Consider the following 21,499-nt stretch of genomic DNA (forward strand, 5'->3'; position numbering starts at 1 on the left):
TACATAATTTGGTTGCGTTTCGTCAAACTTAGCCTTCAGATCTCTACTAATATTGAATTGACATAACCAACCACATGACATTGGCCCGTCAACTGCCAAGGAATCAATTTCTTCGATAGTACAATAGTTCTAACTAAAAATTTATTGTAACTTACTTGTAATGTAGTTAATTTTTCTTCTAAGCTAGTCAGTCGTTCTTCTATAGTATCCTGTCTGGTACTCATGTCTGATACGATCTCGTAGACCGTATTCTGCGTCTGTAAAAGGAACGGGTCCTACTATCAATGGCATTGTAGCTCAATGAATACTGTCGAATAAAGTCATAAGTTTGTGTAAAGTGTAGTGTGTGTGTTTTGATAATATCTGAATCAAAATGCGAGTCTCCGAGTTTTGCATTCGTGCAGATTTTATTTCTGGTATCCCCTTTTGATGTGTCACTATAATTACTTGTATTTATTCATCTTTGATCAATCTGCATAATAATTACACTGTATTTTTCGTGATTTTATCAATTATTGCGTGGTTTTAGAAAAAGGACAATGTATTTTAAATCGTCAGGTAAATGTTTTATATTGTAAGTAGTATTGTGTGCTGATATTATTTTTCTAAAGCATGTTTTATGCAATCTAGCGGTTAAATCGTCTCAGTGTTTTAGATAGCTAGATTTCTTTCATTTACCTGTGCTGCACTTCCATTTATAATGCCTGTTGAAAAGGCTTTAAAACAAGCTATATCTACATCTTTTTTGAATACACATGTTTAAACGATACAAAGGTTGGTTTTACTAAGTGCTTTCTAAAACTAAATGGGTGTTGTATGGTTGTAGCATTAAATTCAATATGAGTTCTGTTAATCTTACCTTTGCCATATCTGTTATCGTATTGGCATTGTCCATTAGCTTTCGTTGGTCCATTTTCACTTTTCGCAATCTGTAATGAAGTGAGAAAAGATTTTTTTTAATTTTAATGTTTTTTTTTTTTGAATAGTAGATGACTTTTATTTATACTGACCCACCAAATTAACTTCAGATGACAACAAACTGAGCTGTTTACCTGACCTGTGAGAATTCTACCTGCCTTGCGAGGGATCCACGATCCACATGCAAATTAAATGGACACTTAGGAAGGTCAACAATTTACAAATCGTTTTCAGAGGTAAGCATCATTTATCAACTTTGAGCACTCCGGGGATACTCACGCATAAATAGCCAACAAGAATTTCCTTTGATGTGTCCTCACCCGGCCAGGATGTACCCTTTTCACGAGCCGAGTGTGTTTGTATATTAACCACGTTTCCCTCAATACATTAGCTGCTGCGTTTTTCAACTGAAATATCAATATATCTAATGAAATATAATCAAAATGTATACAGAAAATGAACTAAATTCAAACATAGCTTGAAAGAAGTGTTGAAAAGTACATGCTAGCGTTAGTAAAATTAGAGTTGAATTACGAAATCTCACAAACACAGTTTTTTTTTTATAACAATGTTTCATGCAATAAATTCATGTTAATTAGTAACAATAGTAGTGTCAGCTAAATAGTGACTGTTATGCTTTACATTCAATATTATTTAAAAATTATGACTAAAATTTGCATAAGAAGAAATTAGATTTGCTATGACTTAGAGCTAGTAGGACTAACGATGACGACTATTAGTAAGAAGAGGTTAGAGGTTTGAGGGCCTAGCTACGTTGTGAGCTATAACTTTGAACCCTTACCTTCCCTTCTCCCGCTTGTTATTGTAACAACCTTACCTTTTTCGTGAGCTGGGTTTCCATCATGAAGTTATGAACATGTTTCTCCGCTCTAGTTAATTCTAATTTTCTCGACGCAACAGTCACTAATAATGCTGTACACCCAGCGCCCTGTTAATTAGATTAACAATTGTGGTGAAATGATGTTAATGAAATACTTACTCTTTTAGTAAGTTGTGTGTCCATCATGAAGTTATGTACGTGCTTCTCGGCTCTAGTTAATTCTAACTTTCTTGAAACAACCGCGACTAATAACGCTGTGCATCCAGCTCCCTGTTAAGTGAATATCTTAATGTAAAATGCAAGCGAATGTGTAAAAGCATTCATCACATTCCGTTATGAAAACAAAAATGTTCAGGCTAAAAGAAAACAAACTATCTTTAGCTATGCGAAATCATTTATTTTGCATTAGACAAAATTCGGCATTATATTTAAAGCTAACAGCTCCTAAGCTTTAACAAAATATAATATCAAGAATACTAGGATCGAAATATCATCGACAAATAATATTTAGTTAAAGCTCTTAACGATAATTATTTATTTAACGTTATAACATTTATTTTTTAAAGCAATTTAATTTGTGCCAATGTTTACGTATTTTGAGAAAGTATGAGAAAATCGTTGCTAATTTTTGAAATGTTTGCCTACGCTTCTCGAAAACCACAACGATTTTAACATAATTTTATACATTAAAATAGCAATTAATAACTAGATTAATTATTTTGTTCTTTTATTTTTAGTGCTTACTGTTCTAATAGTGCAAGTCGTTCTTTTATTATTTTAATCTATACACACATTCTAGATGTAGCACACGCTAGAGAAGTGCTTTTTGATACGATTGTTATCAGATTAAAATACAATTTGAGGAAAAGTGAGCCATTTTAAAAACAAACTCATTGTGCAATTCAGTGAAGAAGTTAAGTGAGACAGAACTAGAGATAGTAAGGAGAAATGAAGCATTCCATTCTACAAAATGTAAAGACTAGTAGCTGGCTTTAACAGGGAAATGGACGTTATAGTTTATTCAAAACAATAATTATAATATACGGTAAACATAATCGATAGCCTAGTCACTACTATCGAAGAATTAGTTTGTACATCGAGTGTGAGTGGGCTTGTGATCACATAAATTGTAATATACAAAGTATTACCGTGAGCCAGTCAGTGAAACGACAGAAATTACATCCAACATCAATTCCATTGAGTGTAACAGTCAGTGTTTTGTGTCAATCGTTTGTTCACATTGAGGTGTCGGTGTTGACTGACATTCAAATAAACATCAATACATTGACCCTTGAATTCTTCAGTATTCGATTTCCTGGTGCAAGAAACAAATTTCCATTGACACAAAGTCTCTGGACTCAAAATAATTAAAGTTTGTAACGAGTTACTAACGATTAATTATTTTGACTGAATAAGCTTTTGTGAATATCATGTTTTCCCTGACCAGAAAATCGAACAAGTTATATTGATACTTTTATTTTACGGTCAGTCAACACAAACTTGTGTCGTTTGTTAGGAACTTACCATAATACCGGTGCTAACGGCGATACCTCTGCCGCAATACGTGTTTGGTACAATATCACCAAAACCAACGGAGAGAAATGTTATAGCAATAAGCCACATCGCATTGAGTAGATTTGCGTGCTCTTCATCGTGAAACCTTTTGAAAATAAATTTCAACTCTTTACATCTTATGATTTCCTAGTGTGTACCATCCTAGTGTCGATGCAAAAATAAAATTCGAAATAGATATAAAAATAGAAGGAAATGTAAACCGTATTGAATCTGAAGAGTTTGACTTTGATTGTGAGGTTGTTATATTTGTATCTGATACAAAAAATGGCTCACCTTTACCCGGCCTATTATTGAGACAAAGCAAGATCGGTGAAAGCGAGAAAATTCTTGCTGTGTCTGTACATTGACAACACATGGACATACACCCATAAGCCTAGTACGTCATACATACCACCATACCACAGGTGAGGGTAATGCCGCGGCCGCAGTAAGTGTTGGGAACTATGTCACCGTAGCCGACACAGAGGAACGTTATAGCGGTCAGCCACATTGAGTTTAGCAAATTAGCATGATCTTCGTCGTGGAACCTGGGAGCCAAAACGCCCGACAACAACGAAACGATAACCGAAATTCAATTAATTATAAAATTTCACTAATTCATTATCTTAACTAACTCTTCAATATGATGAGTACATTATAATATCGACAAATACAACATAATATATCAACATGCCTTTTGAACAAGCTACATGAATATTACCGTACTTCCAGTATGCGTGCACACTAAACACATAATTGAATTTAGTATCAACTTTACCTTTGCCATGCTCCGAAATAACCGACATCGGTTAAAAAAATATAAGTTCAAACACAGGATTCAAAGCATAGAGACAGAGTAGAATTGAAGGAGTTTTGTGACAAAAGTGCAGTGCTCAGTGCGAAACCGACCTTACAGCTGTTACCTTTGTAAGCGTATGTCGTAAACAAACTGCAAATGTGCACGCCTCACACTAGAGGCTCGTGTTTTGCGGAGACTTCTTAATTAATGTGCAAACTTTGACAAGCGTGGCTTTCATCACGGCACTTTTCTCGAGATGACCCTTTACTAACACATATAGCACACCGAGAAGCCTTCCAATCTAGTACTAAACGTCAATAACATTAAACCACGTATATACAGCGTAGTGTTTGGTAATTACAAATACTACGATAACAAAAGTATTCAAAGTCAAACTCTTATGATATCACTGTGATATTGTTTACTACGATAACAGGTTTAAAGTATCAAATAAAATTTAAAGAAAAGACACAAGAAAATATTGCAAATCATAAACGATACGGTCACTAACACAAACGTAACTCGAGAATTACGTTTTCATCAAATTTTCATTGTGATCACTCGCAGATGGCTGATCGTGTTAGTGGTCAAAATCAAAATTTGATCGTTTAAGCTACATGTATGGCGTATAATGCCACAAAATAAGCGTTAGCATGCCTCGGAAGGCAAGTACATCGATATGTAACCACGAAAACAAAATACATAAGTGATCAAAATTAAATTAATATGAAAGCAATAAATGATGAACAAATGATGAACAGCTCGTAAATACACATAAACTAAATGCCAAGTTTATCGTAATATTGATTATTTTGATAATATAATATTATTGTAGATCTATAATTTAATACTGACCTTTCACACTGCCTGAGAGTCCAGCTAGCGATTATCCAAAGAGATACCATAAAAACAAGCAAAACGGTACCAGGGCAAATAGTCATTAAGGTTTTTAGAACAAACCTGAAAAGGATAAGTGATGATCAGTAAAGTTTTATGATAATATTAATTTTTGCAAAAGTGTTTGCACGACTTCTTGAGATAATTCTTCTGAATTTGCCAATTTCAGTGCTCCAGATATATTTTTATAAATATTAATACAGGTAAACAATATTTTTGTCGATATAAATATAAAACTACCGTGTTTATAAATCACATTTTTACATTATTAAAATGAATTACCTAGTGTTAAAGTTGATTCTGTTTAAGGCTCCTATACTTCTTGAAGAGGCGTCTGTGAATAGTTTACTATGAAGAAGCATCACGCGGCAAATGAGATAAAGGCGAAAGAACATTGGAAGTGACAACGTGACGTCATATGGCACCTGAAATAAAAAGGTGTGCATATTATTATCCTGGTACTGATTATGTGAAATTTCAATAATCCATGATCAGTTTCTGAGGTATTGTCAGGAGTGTCTATATTAATTAGCGTTTCGACAGCTAAATTCAGGCACAAAAGAATAAAGAAAGCTATTGAGAAGTATACCAATATCAAAGAACCTGAAAAACTGAACATAAACCAGGGAACAAAACAATGACACAACTAAAATGCAATTAAAGTGCGTCATTGCAGAAAGGGAACCATCAGGAAATCTAGGCTTTCAACATTTTTAACAATCCTTTTACACACATATAACCTTTAAATCACGAAACGATCAAAAGTCAATGAAGCAATCTAAAAGTGATCACCATTAAAAAGTAGACAATACAAATGTAATAACCATTGTTTTGCTTTTTCATTACTACTTTCTAGATTTACTGATGAAGCCGTGATTGTTGGGCAATAAATACTATGTGGTGACAAAAGGCGGAGAGGGATGGCAGTGCGTTTGAATTTGAAATAAACAGAACCCTAGCTTTTTAAAAATTAAGGACGCATAATAAATCTGTTGTAAGATTACTATTGAATCGGTGGCAACATAGATTATTATTAGCAACTGCCTTCAGTAACAAGCTCATTGCCTAGCACCAGAAATATTTGGATTTAGTTATAGAAACCTGCATGATTACATAAAACGAAGTAACGAAATCATTTGAAAAGTCGCGTACTTTTAAAATTATCTTCCCAGTAGTTTATAAATGAAAAGGTTTTAGACTTTATTAGCTGGTTGATACCAGCTAACACAATTACAAATACAATTATCTCATGATGATTGTATTTGTAATTGTGTCAGTTAATTAACTAGTTTAATTATACCTAGATGAACTAGTGAACTTCGTATCACTTTCCTCCCAATAAACCTTCCTTGGACTTCAACGAACATTTCAGGCATAAATCAGCCAAATCAGTCCAGACGTTCTCGGGTTTTAGCGAGACTAACAATAATATTGTAATCCATTTCTATTAAATTAATTTCTTCCTATTACATTGAGTTACACACAGATTGCAGTCACATTCTCATAGAGTGACGAATCACAAATAGTTATCACACAACACGTCGGTGGCATGCTGGTTAAAACAAATGTTCAAACGGCACTCACAATTTTAAAATCTAAATTATACAGACCTGAATTTGCTTATACATTGTGCCCTATGGAGAAAACGTAACGTAAATTAGTTCGCAAATAAACTTGAAAAAGCTCAAACAAACATAAAATAGCAAAATTTTCTAAATGATTCTACTATAGAGTTTTCTGTTAACATAGAGTTATTTTCTAGGACTTGTTTCATTATTAGTTTATGAAAAATGCAAATAAACTTGATGAGATGAGCTCTTTGACACGAAAATAACATTTAACATCTACCCAGTAATATTTGCATAGAAATTGCAACTCTTTGTGTAACATTCTTCCCTCGAATGTTTTTAGGAACAAAAATGCGGTCAAAACATTTAAAAAAACGTTGAATAATGCAATTTTTAAGGAATATTATTTATAGCAACCTCTTCTATATAATTATGTGTAAACTAGAATTTAGTCGTGTATTCTCCCAAATCTTATACAAATTCTAAAACCTAAATCAGAGTCGAAAGACAGTGTCAATAAATTATTCGTTGTAATTCTTTTAAGTAGGGTAAGGCTTTTGACAGATGAACGGCACGTGTCGACGGCACGCGTCGACGTCAGTCACTGGTACTGCCGTCGACTGCCATCGACTGCCGTCAACAAGTACCGTAAGGGTTGATTCAGACTGCAACGCGACGCGTAGATGCATTTCCAAATTTGTATGGATTTGACACATTTCAATTGCGTCAGACGTCTTGCGAATCTGTCAAATCCATACTAATTGAGAAATGCATCTACGCGTCGCGTTGCGGTCGGAATCAACCCTAAGGGCGCTAAGACGATGAAAATTTTAAATATTATAGGTACTCACAACTTCAACCCCTATTACTCCTCCCTTGTTGGCCAGCTTGGTCGTCCACGTGAAGGTGTACTGACCAGGTATGGGGTGGACAGCACATATCGCCAGCTCGAGAGCAATCTGCGCGATTCTCTGCCACGTCATCGCTATCCGCCAATCGTCGGCGCAGTTATCTATCATAAATAACTGGAAAAATATAGTAGAATCGTTGGTAAAGTAGAATGGAGGGAGATAAATTGTTTCGTGATGGTAGAAATGAGACGATACGTGCACATTGGGCCAAGACAATTAGCCAGCGCATTAGTCCAAAGAGGGCTTCTTAGCAGTAAGCTGGTAGCAATATTCCGTACTCTACACGTTGGCCCAACTTGTTCTTGGAATTTTTCCTCAGGACTTTCAAATAGGAGGTGCTCATTATTTAATTTAGTGTTTAGACTGACTCCTAAGATAGCTTGCAGCATTGAAGACATAATTAATTGAATGAGAAAGATAAGTATTCTAATCTATTACAAAGTAATCAAAATTACTCAAGTTTAATGAACATAATGTAGTCAATTATTCGGTGAAAAATCTTTAAAGCGCTATGCACAAAATATTAAATAGTAAACTAATATTTGTTATTTGAACGTAGTTAATAATTACCATTAGTGAGGTGGTATTTAAGTAAAAATAAAGTAATACTTACTTGTACTTCTAAAGCATGATAAGCCACTATTAGGCCAAGTAAAATCACAGTTGACATTGATATTAGCGTTTTTAACGCTTGTGAATAAATTGATGCCTGAAACAAATTAAAATGAGGTTATGACATTTTTGTTTCTTCGGGGACATTGTATATCCAAAAACAAAATAATCTTCTCTTAAATTTATTATATGAAACGTGTGTCTTGAAGTTTTGACCAATCAAAACACGACATTGATATTTTGATCAATGTCATGTTTTGATTGGTCAAAAGTTCCTGAAACACCATTTTGTAGTTTGATAGGAGACGGACCGAATCGAAACATGAAGGTGCATTATAATGTACTAACAGAGAAGATGGTTCATAGGGGCATATTAGATTATTATTTATATTCATCATTTATAGATTATTATATGTATAAATATATGATCCAATATAAATCAAGGAAGAAAATATGAATCATATGTCATCATATGTCTTTAATACATTATCCAATATAAATGATAATCTAATATGCCCCATAAGCAGATGGAGAAGTAATTTGGTAGTGTTTTTTCAAAACCTGCCAATAGATTAACATTAAAGTGACGTAATCCGACAAAATTTCGCAGATCCATCTGCCTATGAATCAATTTATTCGATGGTACTAAAAAGTTTCACATCTTAAAAAGAGATGGTACTAAAAAGTATAATTATTGATATGTAACTAAAGGTTTAATATTATATCTTGCTCAAAATTAATTTTGAGCAAGAATAAAATGTATGAAACAAAAGGGGAAAAACGTCAAAATAGATTTAGATAAGTAACTGAAAATGGTGATGACGTTTTGTCAAAAAGCGTTTGGGCGCCGATAAGCCTTTGAGCCCAGAATCATAACCCTTCTCTCAACAACCCGTCGGCTTTTAGCCTACCGGATAAAACACTTATGCCAAAAAATATTTAACCTGCCATAAAATATGTTATTTGGGTTCAAGAACAAAAATGGGTCACAGTTGTAATTAAAATAATTGACTTGTGACTTAATTATTTTCGTCTATCTGTCGTTAGACAGCACGTTAATAAATATTTTAAATACATTTTTGTAAAAAACTATGTGATGTGCAACTAAATTTTTGCTTATAATTTTAATTTGAGATACCTTCTTACTTATTAATTATCAAAATCTTTTTTTTTTTATTTACAAAATGACGTATTTGAGTTGTGTAAATTGTCATTTATAGTATCTTTTACCTACATTGATAATGTGGTCAAAAATTATTTATACCCCGAATATACACACAATTTTGAACCCTAGTTTATAATAATCATTTTTAATAAATTACTTAATTGCTTGAGAAACTGAACAGATTGTGTTACGGGTACCTGCTATGATCAGCTACGCTATTTGGACTTTAATCTCTATAATTTTAAAATTAAGGTTCAAAATTGTAATAACAGCTAATTAATATTACCTTCGTATAAACACCGGCACTTGATAATTCATTTTCTATCACCATGATTATAATACCGAACATTCCCATTACTAAGGCGTAGTCACTTATCCTTTTTCTTTTTTCAAATAAAGCCTTTCTTCTACCTAACCTGAAAAAGAAAATTGTTTGGTTAGTAATCACAGGAATCTAAAACAATACAAGCTGACAATGTTTTTAGCATCCAAAATAAATGTAACACTTTTTATCTGAAATAGAAATCGTTTGGTTCGTCGACAAACAGAAACGAAATATTGAAAAATTCAGACTCGAAAAATGAAGAAGTGTATTTTATATTTTTTGCTTCTATTATTTACATACGTATGTGTTTCGAAAACCAGACTGTTATGTCAGAGATTTTACAAGTCTGATTTTTATTTTTTGCCGTACAATTTGGGCCTCAATTATTTTTAAATCACTTGGCCATATGCCTGATATGAGTACAGTAGCCCTAGCACGGCAACCAGTAGAAATGCGAAAGTATGGACAAACTGTGGAGATAAACTTAAGGCAGCGTTCCGATCTTTTTTCGTTCCGAAAAAATCAATTAAAATGCCACTTTATGACAGACTATAGCCCCAAAAATTCAAATAATATCCTACTCTATGACATATGTGTATACTACTCTATGACGTATCTGTTTACTACTCTATGACGTATCTGTCATAAAGTGGCATTTTAATTGAATTTTTGTCGGTCGCGATTGGCCGCGGTAAAGATCGGAACGGCACCTTTAGTTTATGTCCACAGTTTGTCTATACTTTCGCATTTCTACTTACTGGTGGCCGTGCTAGGGCTAGTGAAAAAATGTAAGTACAGGTAAATATTAGATATCGCTTACGATTCAAAATATGATTTCAGCTCTAGTTCGCCAACACAAATGGAACGTTAAATCGATAAATTTTGCTTAGCTATTTAATAGTTGAACAACAATAACTAATAACTAGTACACAGTAACAGTGAAGAAACGCATAAAGAATTCTGAAGACAAACGAAATCGATCGTTCGATGCAAGCTATTTCCGTGCCTCCAAGGCTGCTGTCCATGAAACTTATTAGTTTTTTATATAATTAATGAACTGATTCACATTATAATAAGCAGTCGACTGTAGAAAAGAAAAAAATATGTTTATGAATTTTACTATCGGCTTTTCATTCTTTATAGTAAACAAGATGAGGCCCGCAACCCCCGTGGATCAAAGATTGATGCCAGAAACTCAAAAAAAAATAATGTATCCGAACGGACTTTACACAATTTTTTCGATGAAACTTCACAGCTATAATAATAATTATTATTAATAAGCCAAACATTTTTAAGTAAACATAATTCAGTTTGTAAATAGAATTTAAAGTATACATAACATTTAAAACATTTTATTACGGCATTTCATATATTTTTTTCCGAATGCGCTCATGCATAACTTGTTACACAAATATTGAGTAACGTCGTTGACTCTGTTGATGGTGTATGAATAATAAATGGGGATCGAGTAGAGTTTATGTGACATTCCTAATGGTTGTAGCAATTGAGCTTACATTTTGTTAAATAACTGAGAAGAATTTACATGAATTCTAAAGGAAAATTTCTAAAGCAAATTCAATGATACTAAATTTTTTTTTTTTTATGAAATAAGGGGGGCAAACGAGCAAACGGCTCACCTGATGGAAAGCAACTTCCGTCACCCATGGACACTCGCAGCATCAGAAGAGCTGCAGGTGCGTTGCCGACCTTTTAAGAGGGAATAGGAGAGGGTAGGGAAGGAATAGAAGAGGGTAGGGAAGGGAAAATGGTAGGGGATTGGGCCTCCGGTAAACTCACACACTCGGCGAAACACAGCGCAAGCGCTGTTTCACGCCGGTTTTCTGTGAGAACGTGGTATTTCTCCGGTCGAGCCGGCCCATTCGTGCCGAAGCATGGCTCTCCCACGTATTTTCTATACTATAGATAACTTCTACGCTACAATGCTACCTTTTTAGGGCTCAGTAGTCAACCAAGTTTTGTTGATTACAGAACCCTATAACGGAACTCTAACGAGCAAATTTTTTGTATATTGATAGATTAATAGTCATATAATATTTTAAGAGTGATATTGTCCTACAAATAAAACAGTCCATATTTTTATAAGACCATCAATTTAAAGTATGAAATCCTTTCTATCTCTGTTAGCTACCACTTTCGGGATTTTACGGAAATAAAAATTTTCTTCGTCTTATCAAAATGATACAGTTTACCAAAAAATTAGCTTAATAGTAATAAAAAAAATGTTCTAGTGCTCCCGTACTATTATTTTCCCAACGGCAAAAAAGGAAACGTTTTAAATAAATATGCAAATATTGGAACCTAATTAAATTCTTCAGCACTTCCTAACTTCGAATTGAAGTGCCCTCAAAAGTAAAGATCGTTTTCTTTATGAAACCTCAAAGGGTGCTCAAGAAAAGAAACCTTTTCGACAAAGATAATTCTCACAGAAATGCTTGATAAATGAAATTTCGAATGCTTTTTTATACGAATTGGAATAACTTTCTAGATATATTATATGTTTATTCTCTTTGATACAATTTGATTTATGTATTTTCATTTAAAAATAGACTTATTTTCTTGTTCACTGAGTGAATTCACAAGAGCTGCATTTTGTCTTCTGACATAGTGTAAAATGTATATTATATTAATTATAAATAGAGTTCCTAATTATACTTATTGTGCTATTAGCGGTAAGTTGTAATTAAATTTGTGTTGTAATGTTTAAGTTCCTATAAATATCTTCTGTATTGGGTTATCCTGTAATAGTAGATAAGTTTGTTTAATAAATAAATAAATAAAAAATGTATATATATTAAACGTGCTTCACTATAATTATAAAGTAAACAGTATTAAAAGGAGCCTAGGATACCCTTATAATATAAATAAGTACATTGCCATAATACCTACAGTCCAGTACTATAGGTACTATGGCATACTTCTTCGTCGTTTTTTCCTTTTTTTTTCTTATGTATCAAACAGACGATTTTTTTAAGAAAAATAAATATACCGAGATGCCATAGTTATCTATTTATACACCAAATCTTTCTAATATATAAAATTCTCGTTTCACAATGATAGGTAGCGTACTCCTCCGAAACGGCTTTACTGATTTTGACCAAATTTTATGTGCATATTCAGTGAGTCTGAGAATCGGCTACTGGGTACTTTTTATATTGATAAGTGTATTTGTTGAATAAATAATAGTAAATTATTACAACTCAAAACTGACGGTGACCATTGTTTGTGCGACGGGATAGCGACGGACGTTGCCATGGTGACAAACTTATTTAGTCACTAATTCAATAAAATAATATGGGCGAAATACTTTATATGGCAAAGAAACGTTTGCCGGGACAGCTAGTATAATATATATTATTTCTATTTTTATTTCGAACGTTATTCTTAAAGCCATATAATATCGAAAACAATACGAAATACTTTTAAATGAATGAAACGATGAACCATTTTGAAATGCAAAGCGTCAATTTCATTACTTTTATAAAATGAACGGATATTATATTATGTTGTGGAATCAGCGCGTTACCGGAAACGGAAGTCACGGATGAACATATAAAGCTCGGTTACAGTTACGTGTCTTTTGTACTTGCAATTGTGATGTTTCTGATTTCTTGTAGTTTTTTTATCTAGTCCCACAAACCCATACAAAAAGGTTAACCACGGATGAATGTTTGACAAAAGTGTAACACTTTCATCGTCTAATTACACTAGCCAGCCTATTAATGAATAGCTAGCTTATTTATGAATAATTGGCCGTATAGGCCGCGGCCTAGGACTGACAGCGCCCTATTGTGTAAAATCATGAATTCTTTTTTACTGTTAAATCGCTCAATTTGAAGTGCTCTTAAGCGTAAAAGGCTGGTCGGACAAGTAATTGAAAATGATAAGTACTAATAATTATTATTATTCTACCCAAATTAAAGAAATTAGCCCAAGACCGGACAAAATCCAACCTGCTGCCGAACTTCGCTATGTATATGGCATTAGAATTTAGATAATGATGAAGAACAACAGCTAGTATCAGTGCCGGATTAATATTTTTTATGAGTGTAAGTTTCGGAGTGCCTACCGACCGGTCGGCGTAATAGAGGCCGACCCAAAAAAAGGTGGCGCGACGAACTGGATGCGTTCGACAAAGAGTGGCCAATAACAGCACAAGATCGCGAATTGTGGAAGAAAAGAGGGGAGGCCCAGCAGTGGGACACAGTGGGCCAATAATAAATAAAAAAATATAATAATTATAATAATAAATGATAATAATAAATAAATAATAATAATAATAAATGATTGTAACTGCCGCACTCAGAGTGGAACATTATTTACTTAATTGTAATTAATTCAAAATTTGGACATAAGCCACATAAATTATCTGTCAAACTCTTCATTAAATTGAGGTTAATCGTAATTTAAATGTCTCTGAGTACGGCGGTAAGCCACTTTATTTCGGCCGTCCCATGTGCGAAGTTTGTCAACCCCATAGGGCCCTGCCAGTCCTAGTCTAGCCTATATGGCCTATTCATAATTAATAAGCTATTCATAAATAGCCTGGCTAGTGTAATTAGACGATGAAAGTGTTACACTTTTTTCAAACACTCATCCGTGGTTAACCTTTTTGTATGGGTTTGTGGGAGCAAAGTTACTACATATTACTTTACCGAGAACATTAATTGCTTCCAAACTTTTACTATTATAGTCCCGAGTGGATTCTACTCAAATACTGGCCTGCTGTAACTCTTCTTGTATGCTTAGTTACAACTTTGTTTTATATTCTAACGTATTAGGTTATACTAGGTAAAGATATAAAATATTAGATAACTACCACAAGTACGTTGCGCAGAAGTTCGATTATCGCGAAAATCCTACGAATAATAAAAACTGAGGAAAAGTAACTCCGTCAAAAAACATTCGCTACAATACTTGTTAAAATGTGTACCTACTGTGACCACACATTTCAATATATTTGCAATATTTAGGTGCCCTTGAGCGGTATTAGGCTGATCGTTACATGACAGTTCGAAAGAAACCTTTAACAGAGTAGACAGCCTTTAAAACGGTGATAGTATGGGAGTTACGTTTCCTAGCGAAAATCGTACATTTTTCAAGGATAAAAGTATCCTATGTATTCCCGGGACTCAAGCTACCTCAATACAAGCGTTAAGAGGAAACAGATAGGCAGACACACTTTCGCATTTATATATAACTAGAGGTCGCCCAATGGTCGAAATTCGACCTTAGTTTCAACGACATTGGACTACTACCAAAAATATTGACTTTATCATATTTTCTTCAACTCTTGTCTCTGGGACTCAGCTGATCTCAGACTGGCCGTGTAAGCATTGTCTAACGGCCATTCCCAATATTTGATCTATCTCTGGTTTTGCCCTACTAGAGATAGGAATAACTCACATTAGACATTAGAGACATATCATCATCATCATCATCATCATCATCATCATCATCATCATCATCATATCAGCCTATAGTCGTCCACTGCTGGACATAGGCCTCCTTAGAGACATATATTTTATATCAATTGTGAGCTATTCCTATCTTTAGTAGGGCAAAACCAGAGATAGATCAAATATTGGGAACGGCCGTAATAGTATCTAAGATTCAATAAAAAAAATTATCATCCATTTCCAATTTGTCAACTTGTTGTCAACAGACTTCAACCATAAATAAAAGAGTATAATTCGTATGTATATGCTTGTCACTCAAAAATCTGTCATTTTTCCTAGTGTGCGTATTGTAGTGTGTGTAATGTTTTATTTATTAAAAAAATGTATGATAAAAGCATAATTTTAAAATAATATTGACTCAATGCACTCCTTCACCATAATATAAACTATAACTGTGCAAAATTTCATTCACCTACGTTTACCCATTTTTCGTCAAAAGGGATACAAAGTTTTTGGCTCACGTATTAATATATAGATATTAGTATCGATGTTCGCTAGTATTTTAAACAGGAAAAAAATCCTTACGGACTTTTCTTTACAGGAAAATACGAATATTTCATTGAAAATAAAAATATCCTTTATAATATGTCGAGGGTTTACACTGTACTCTACATTGAGGCATAACTTAAGAATTTATATTCAATGCGAAAAAAATCTGAATATATTAAATATATTCAGATTTTTTTCAGAATATATTCAGAATAAAAATATAGTACTGGAGAGTACAGTGTAGACCCTCGACATATTATAAAGGATATTTTTATTTTCAATGAAATATTCGTATTTTCCTGTAAAGAAAAGTCCGTAAGGACAAAGGTAAATTAAAAAGTATGGCGTATCCTGTATCCAGATTCCAGTGTTGCGTTTAGAGATCCTTACCATAAATTATATAAAAGACGAGCTTTTTCCCGCGGCTTCGCTCGCGTTAAGAAGTATATTATATACAAACTTTCATCCCCTATTTGAACCCCTTGGGGTTGGAATTTATCAAAATCCTTTCTTAGCGGATGCCTACGTCATAACATCTACCTGCATGCCAAATTTCAGCCCGATCCGTCCAGTGGTTTGAGCTGTGCGTTGATAGATCACTATGTCAATCAGTCAGTCACTTTTGAGTTTTATATATATAGATATATACAAACTTTCATTCCCTATTTGAACCCCTTGGGGTTGGAATTTATCAAAATCCTTTCTTAGCGGATGCCTACGTCATAGCATCTACCTGCATGCCAAATTTCAGCCCGATCCGTCCAGTGGTTTGAGCTGTGCGTTGATAGATCACTATGTCAATCAGTCAATCACCTTTGAGTTTTATATATATATATATATATATATATATATATATATATATATATATATATATATATAGATAACTGTATTTCTCAAAAGAACCCTAAAAAAGTTGCTCAACGCTAAACACAATAATATGCAAATTTTGGGACATGACCTTCCTTATTTCTTTTTTCCCAACGGTACCTTTATATTGACAAGATTAAAAATGGCCTCAGTTTCCACTTTTACGTGCCTTTATCTAACTTATCACGTTTTCTTCGAACGTGACCCGTTTAGTAATAGTAGAGTAGTTAGGGGAACAGAAGAAAATGTCCGTATAAAATTCAATGTTGCGGCTTGGTGCGGTAGAAATAATTAGGAATCTACAACCGGACTTGTCTTTACGTGCTACGAACTGGTGTCTCTAATACGCGACAGGTATACAATTATTTATTTGACACGTTCTGCCTCCTATAATTCCTGCAAGTTAGTTATTATGTTAACTATGTAGTCAGATATTAATTGATAAAAAAAATGTTGGGAACTCCTAGATGTGAATTAAGGTCTGCAATCTTGGAGTTTTCTCCGGATGTATTTGGAACTAACACAAATTCCATTTTCTTAAAATGTTTACATCTTTTTGTTCCTTCCGCTGATAACTCCAAACAAGAAGAATAATTCAAAGTATAACAACGAGAGTTTTCTGCGAGTTCACCCTCTGTTCGGGAACTTATTCGAGCGCAAGGTCGATTAGATTTCGATCCGTGTCTTGGCCCACTTCCTTATCGTTCCGTCAGCTTTTATTTTGCATAAAATTTTGTAGATCCTTGAGGTAATTTGTGGCGGGGATCGTGATCCTCATGAATTTTATCACACCTTCCGTGAACCGATGAAAACGATTACGAGGAAAAAAGAAAACTGTTACTAACGCTGAACGAATATCAATCTTTGTCAATTATTGTTGCAGAACGTAATTCTCCCAAAAATTTTTTTACAAAAAATGTGTCTTTTTTTCTACACAATGTAATAATTTTAGTGACACGTCGAAGTTTGGCGCGTCGCGTCGAAATTGAATTATCAATGGAGTGAACTGGTGTATAAAATGTTTGGAACGATCGGCGGATGATGTATTGCTGTTCCAAACTTTTTGCTGGAAAAACATCTCAAAGCAAATTGCTGGACTAAAAAACTATGTAAGCTATGAAAAAAATTCAGTTCAATATCAAATATCTATGTACATTTTTAAAATGAAATAAGGGGGCAAACGAGCAAACGGGTCACCTGGTGGAAAGTAACATCCGTCGCCCATGGACACTCGCAGCATCAGAAGAGCTGCAGGTGCGTTGCCGGCCTTTTAAGAGGTAATAGGGGAGGGTAGGGAAGGGAAGGGAATAGATGAGGGTTGGGAAGGGAATAGGGTAGGGGATTGGGCCTCCGGCAAAATCACTCACTCGGCGAAACACAGCGCAAGCGCTGTTTCACGCCGGTTTTCTTTGAGAACGTGGTATTTCTCCGGTCGAGCCGACCCTTTCGTGCCGAAGCATGGCTCTCCCACGTCTACGTACATTTGGATGAATTGTACTTTAAAAAAATATCACTAAGTGATAAAAAATGTGGTGATAAATAAAACCAAAATACTTCAAGAAGTTAAAAGGTAAATTAATAAAAAGAGTAATAAAATAAAATCCTATAATTTTCTTTGCTTTATTTCTGACTACTTTTTCCACGGCCGCCATTGGAATCCACCAAAACTAATAAGTGGGATCATTGGCAATGAATCTTAACATCTGGTGCCTTGGGGAATGGTTCTAATAGATGTGATAAATTAGGTGTTTCCTTTACTGCTGGACAGTAAAACATATGAACCATAATCTGTGATTTAGTGAGAAAGCCTTAGGTTCTTAGAGTAACCGACCCAAAGTCTACAAAAACAACTGTGTTGCTTATCTTATGTTTCTGTGAGATGCGGTTATTATATTGAAAGCTTTTGCACAATATGACTGCCAAAGTACAGTCTTTGTATAGTTACTTCCTGGTTCAAAATCAAGTAAAAAACTGTCTTCGCCTATGTGTATTTAAAAAAGTTTGGCGCTATGGCACGCATTATCAATATCAAAAATCTGACAGCCTTTTCAGTTTTTGTTTTACAATATGGTGATCGGTGCTCTGAAATTTTTAACGCCAGCATTTGTGGCTTTGCAAGCTGCAACTTCACGCAATTTTCCTGTTTTACAATTTGCATGTATGACAAAGGAGCATTCGTCACACAATGAAGTCCGATTGCGAGCATTTAGTGCTGTTGGGATGAATACCTTTTTTTCTTGCACACAATGAAGGAGATTAGATGATTAAATAATGGGAAATTCCGTTTTTGAATTGCATTTTGAAACATAAAAAAATCTTTATTTTTATTCTAGCCTTATAAAGTTTTTTTCAACTTCTTCATACTCTCCTCTGTATTTTGTTATTATCTAAGTGGCTTTTGTATACTAAGCTTTATTATTTTAGTAGATATATAGGCCCTCAGATCAGCTAGTTAAAAAGACAAAGATATTTTATCAAAGAATCTAACATCTTCAGAACTCAAAGTGGTGTGATAAGGCATAGTTGCTCTTTTTCTGAGCCAACCCTTAGATTGTGACCTTTTGATATTGAGATCACTTGACATTATTCTATAGCTCACCCATACAATGGTTTTATATGTCTTAGTCTTTGTGATTTGTCCCTAAGGTTCCATCCACATTACGTCATATTAAAACATATTGACTCGAATTCCTTATGTCTCTGTATTGCTAAGTACTCACATACGGTTTTGCTCGATAATTTTACTCTAAATCGAGCAATAACCACCGTGTGTACCGCAAAACTGACAGCTCGTAGGCCCACTTCGAGCCGGCTCGATGGAATTAAATATTATGTCCAATATGTCCAATAATTTCTTCGATTCGGAGTAAAACTATCGACCAAAACCGTATGTGAGTAATTAGCATATTATGTCTTAAAATGGAGTGCCCTTAATTGCCAAGGTTTCTGAATGTGGATGACATTAATACGTCACAAAAAAAATTGACTTATTGTATCACAGAGGGTTCACGTTCACGTCTTTCATGGTTGTCTGCTATGTTCCGCCCCCCTTGGGCCGTGTGTATGGATTGCCCAGATTGTTCAGATGATTAGCGCTCAACACCTATTTTAATGATGCGCGCAAGTTACTACAAAAAACTTGTTCGTGAACGCGATTTGCCATGTGTATAAATCAGCTTTGCACTCCGCTGGAAGGCGATCTATCAAGGGATCAGTCACCACAAACAAGCGTGTTTTTGGCAAACAATACCGTTCGATATCACTGCACGAGGTGCGCAGTTACGGATTACGATTTACGACCCTTACGGCCTACGGATTGTACCGTAATTGTTAAGCGCTTAGACTAGGGTTAAACGGTCAGTCAGTTCAGCAGCAGTTCAGTTCAGTCTGATCCAGATTGACGGAAGAATCGTGTAACCGTTTAATTGACAGACTGATAATTTTTTTTGTACTCTGTCATCATTCTGGCGTCAGTCTCAGACTGATGGACTGGATATGCCAGGCTCTTACCTATATCCTATATTGGGTTTGTGTTTGGCCGCCCCCCCGCCCTTGTAGGTGCCGCCGCCGAGCGCGCGCTCCTCGCCAAAGCGCGGGTACTCGCTGTGCACGCCGACGAGCGCGACGCCCGCCTCCTCCGTCGACGCGTCCCGCCCGGAGTACGACTTCATCGCGCCGGGAATTGACAGCGTCGACACCGGCTTCCGCAGCTGAAACGAACAACTTCTTGAGGCAAGTTGATATTTTAAGGTGGCATGAGGTTATAGGGTCCCCTAGAACAATTTTTTTATTACTATCAAGCAATTTTTGTGTGAGTAGCTTCATTTTGATAAGCAGAACAACATTTTTATTTGCGAAAAATCTCGAAAGTGGCAGCTAACAGAGATAGAAAGGATTTCATACTTTGACTTGATGGTCCTAAAATACGGATTGTTCTATTTGTAGGACAATGTTACTCTTAAATTATATATTATGATTTACAAAAATAAGTGATAATACTTTAGGGTCTGTACGTGTTCCTTCTAGAGAGTTCACTGTGAAAGTAGCAGCGCTGAAAGACCAAATTTTTTTTCACTTTTGTATGACGGGTTTCCCACCCGTGACGCTCGGGCCTTTGCCCATACAAAAGTGAAAGAAAAATGTTCGTCTTTCAGTCATCACAGTGAACTCTCTACAAGGAACAAGTACACACCCTAAAGTATTATCACTTATTTTTGTTACACACTGTATAAAAAATCAGCTGAGTAGGGTTCCGTTTTAGGGTTCCGTAGTCAAACCAAGTTTTGTTGAACCTTGAAACGGAACCCTATCGCGCCGAGAATTGACAGCATTGACACCGGCTTCCGCAGCTGAAACAAACGACTTTTTTTAGACACGTCGTTGATTTTTCAAGGTTGTTCAATTGAGAGTAAGTCAGTCTAGGTCTCCAGAGCTGGGCATTTTTGAAGTAAAACTTTAGGGCTACCAAGGCATGTTTATTAATTTATCAACTTTTGTACTTTCTTTCTGCAAAATAAACTATTATTATTATTAAAAAGGCTTCCATAGCTGACACAAATAACTTCTTTAGTCACGTGGATTTTTCAAGGTCATCCACGTTGAGAGTGTACATCTACAGCGACAGGGGAAGAAACAGATGCTTTCGAAATTTTATAATTTATTCAGCGTAGTTAAAATACTTTATATACACTGATAGCTGAATAAGTAAATTGCACACAACCAAATATAGTTTCACATTGTAACAAATTGACTCTCGCAAACACAAAACATTCTTTGAACTTTGAAGCGTAATACTAACCGTATACCAACTACCAACTTAGACGCTTTCACGCAAAAACTTTTTTTGACCAATTTTAACAAAAAAAAAAAAAAAAAAAAAACAACACAAACATTTTAGTGTCTTTACACTAAAATGTTTGTGTTGTATAAAAATAAATTCCAGAAGACATCTAAAGCTTGTTTTCATTGGTAGATGTAAGTACCTATTATTATGAATATAGCTTATCACCGTACAGGAACCAATTTTCATGCAAATTCGTGAGTCTCTTATTCATCGTTAAATAATAATCGACGCTG

General features: G+C 34.7%; 1 protein-coding gene across 1 annotated transcript in view; it reads right to left on the reverse strand.

Annotated features, from left to right (window-relative positions):
• The window catches only part of LOC121734110 (small conductance calcium-activated potassium channel protein), a 299,498-nt gene that overhangs the window by 2,678 nt on the left and 275,321 nt on the right, over positions 1-21,499 (reverse strand). The window contains exons 5-16 of the mRNA XM_042124526.1: positions 19,934-20,133; positions 9,552-9,681; positions 8,102-8,197; positions 7,429-7,602; positions 6,620-6,643; positions 5,292-5,434; positions 4,968-5,072; positions 3,284-3,419; positions 1,757-1,867; positions 1,198-1,325; positions 860-929; positions 156-275 (exon numbers count right to left, since the gene is read on the reverse strand). Of these exons, the coding sequence (XP_041980460.1) occupies positions 156-275; positions 860-929; positions 1,198-1,325; positions 1,757-1,867; positions 3,284-3,419; positions 4,968-5,072; positions 5,292-5,434; positions 6,620-6,643; positions 7,429-7,602; positions 8,102-8,197; positions 9,552-9,681; positions 19,934-20,133 (1,437 nt within the window). The remainder of the gene's footprint in view (positions 1-155; positions 276-859; positions 930-1,197; positions 1,326-1,756; positions 1,868-3,283; positions 3,420-4,967; positions 5,073-5,291; positions 5,435-6,619; positions 6,644-7,428; positions 7,603-8,101; positions 8,198-9,551; positions 9,682-19,933; positions 20,134-21,499) is intronic.

This window comes from Aricia agestis, chromosome 15 (genome assembly GCF_905147365.1).
Source record: "Aricia agestis chromosome 15, ilAriAges1.1, whole genome shotgun sequence".
Lineage (NCBI taxonomy): Eukaryota > Metazoa > Arthropoda > Insecta > Lepidoptera > Lycaenidae > Aricia > Aricia agestis.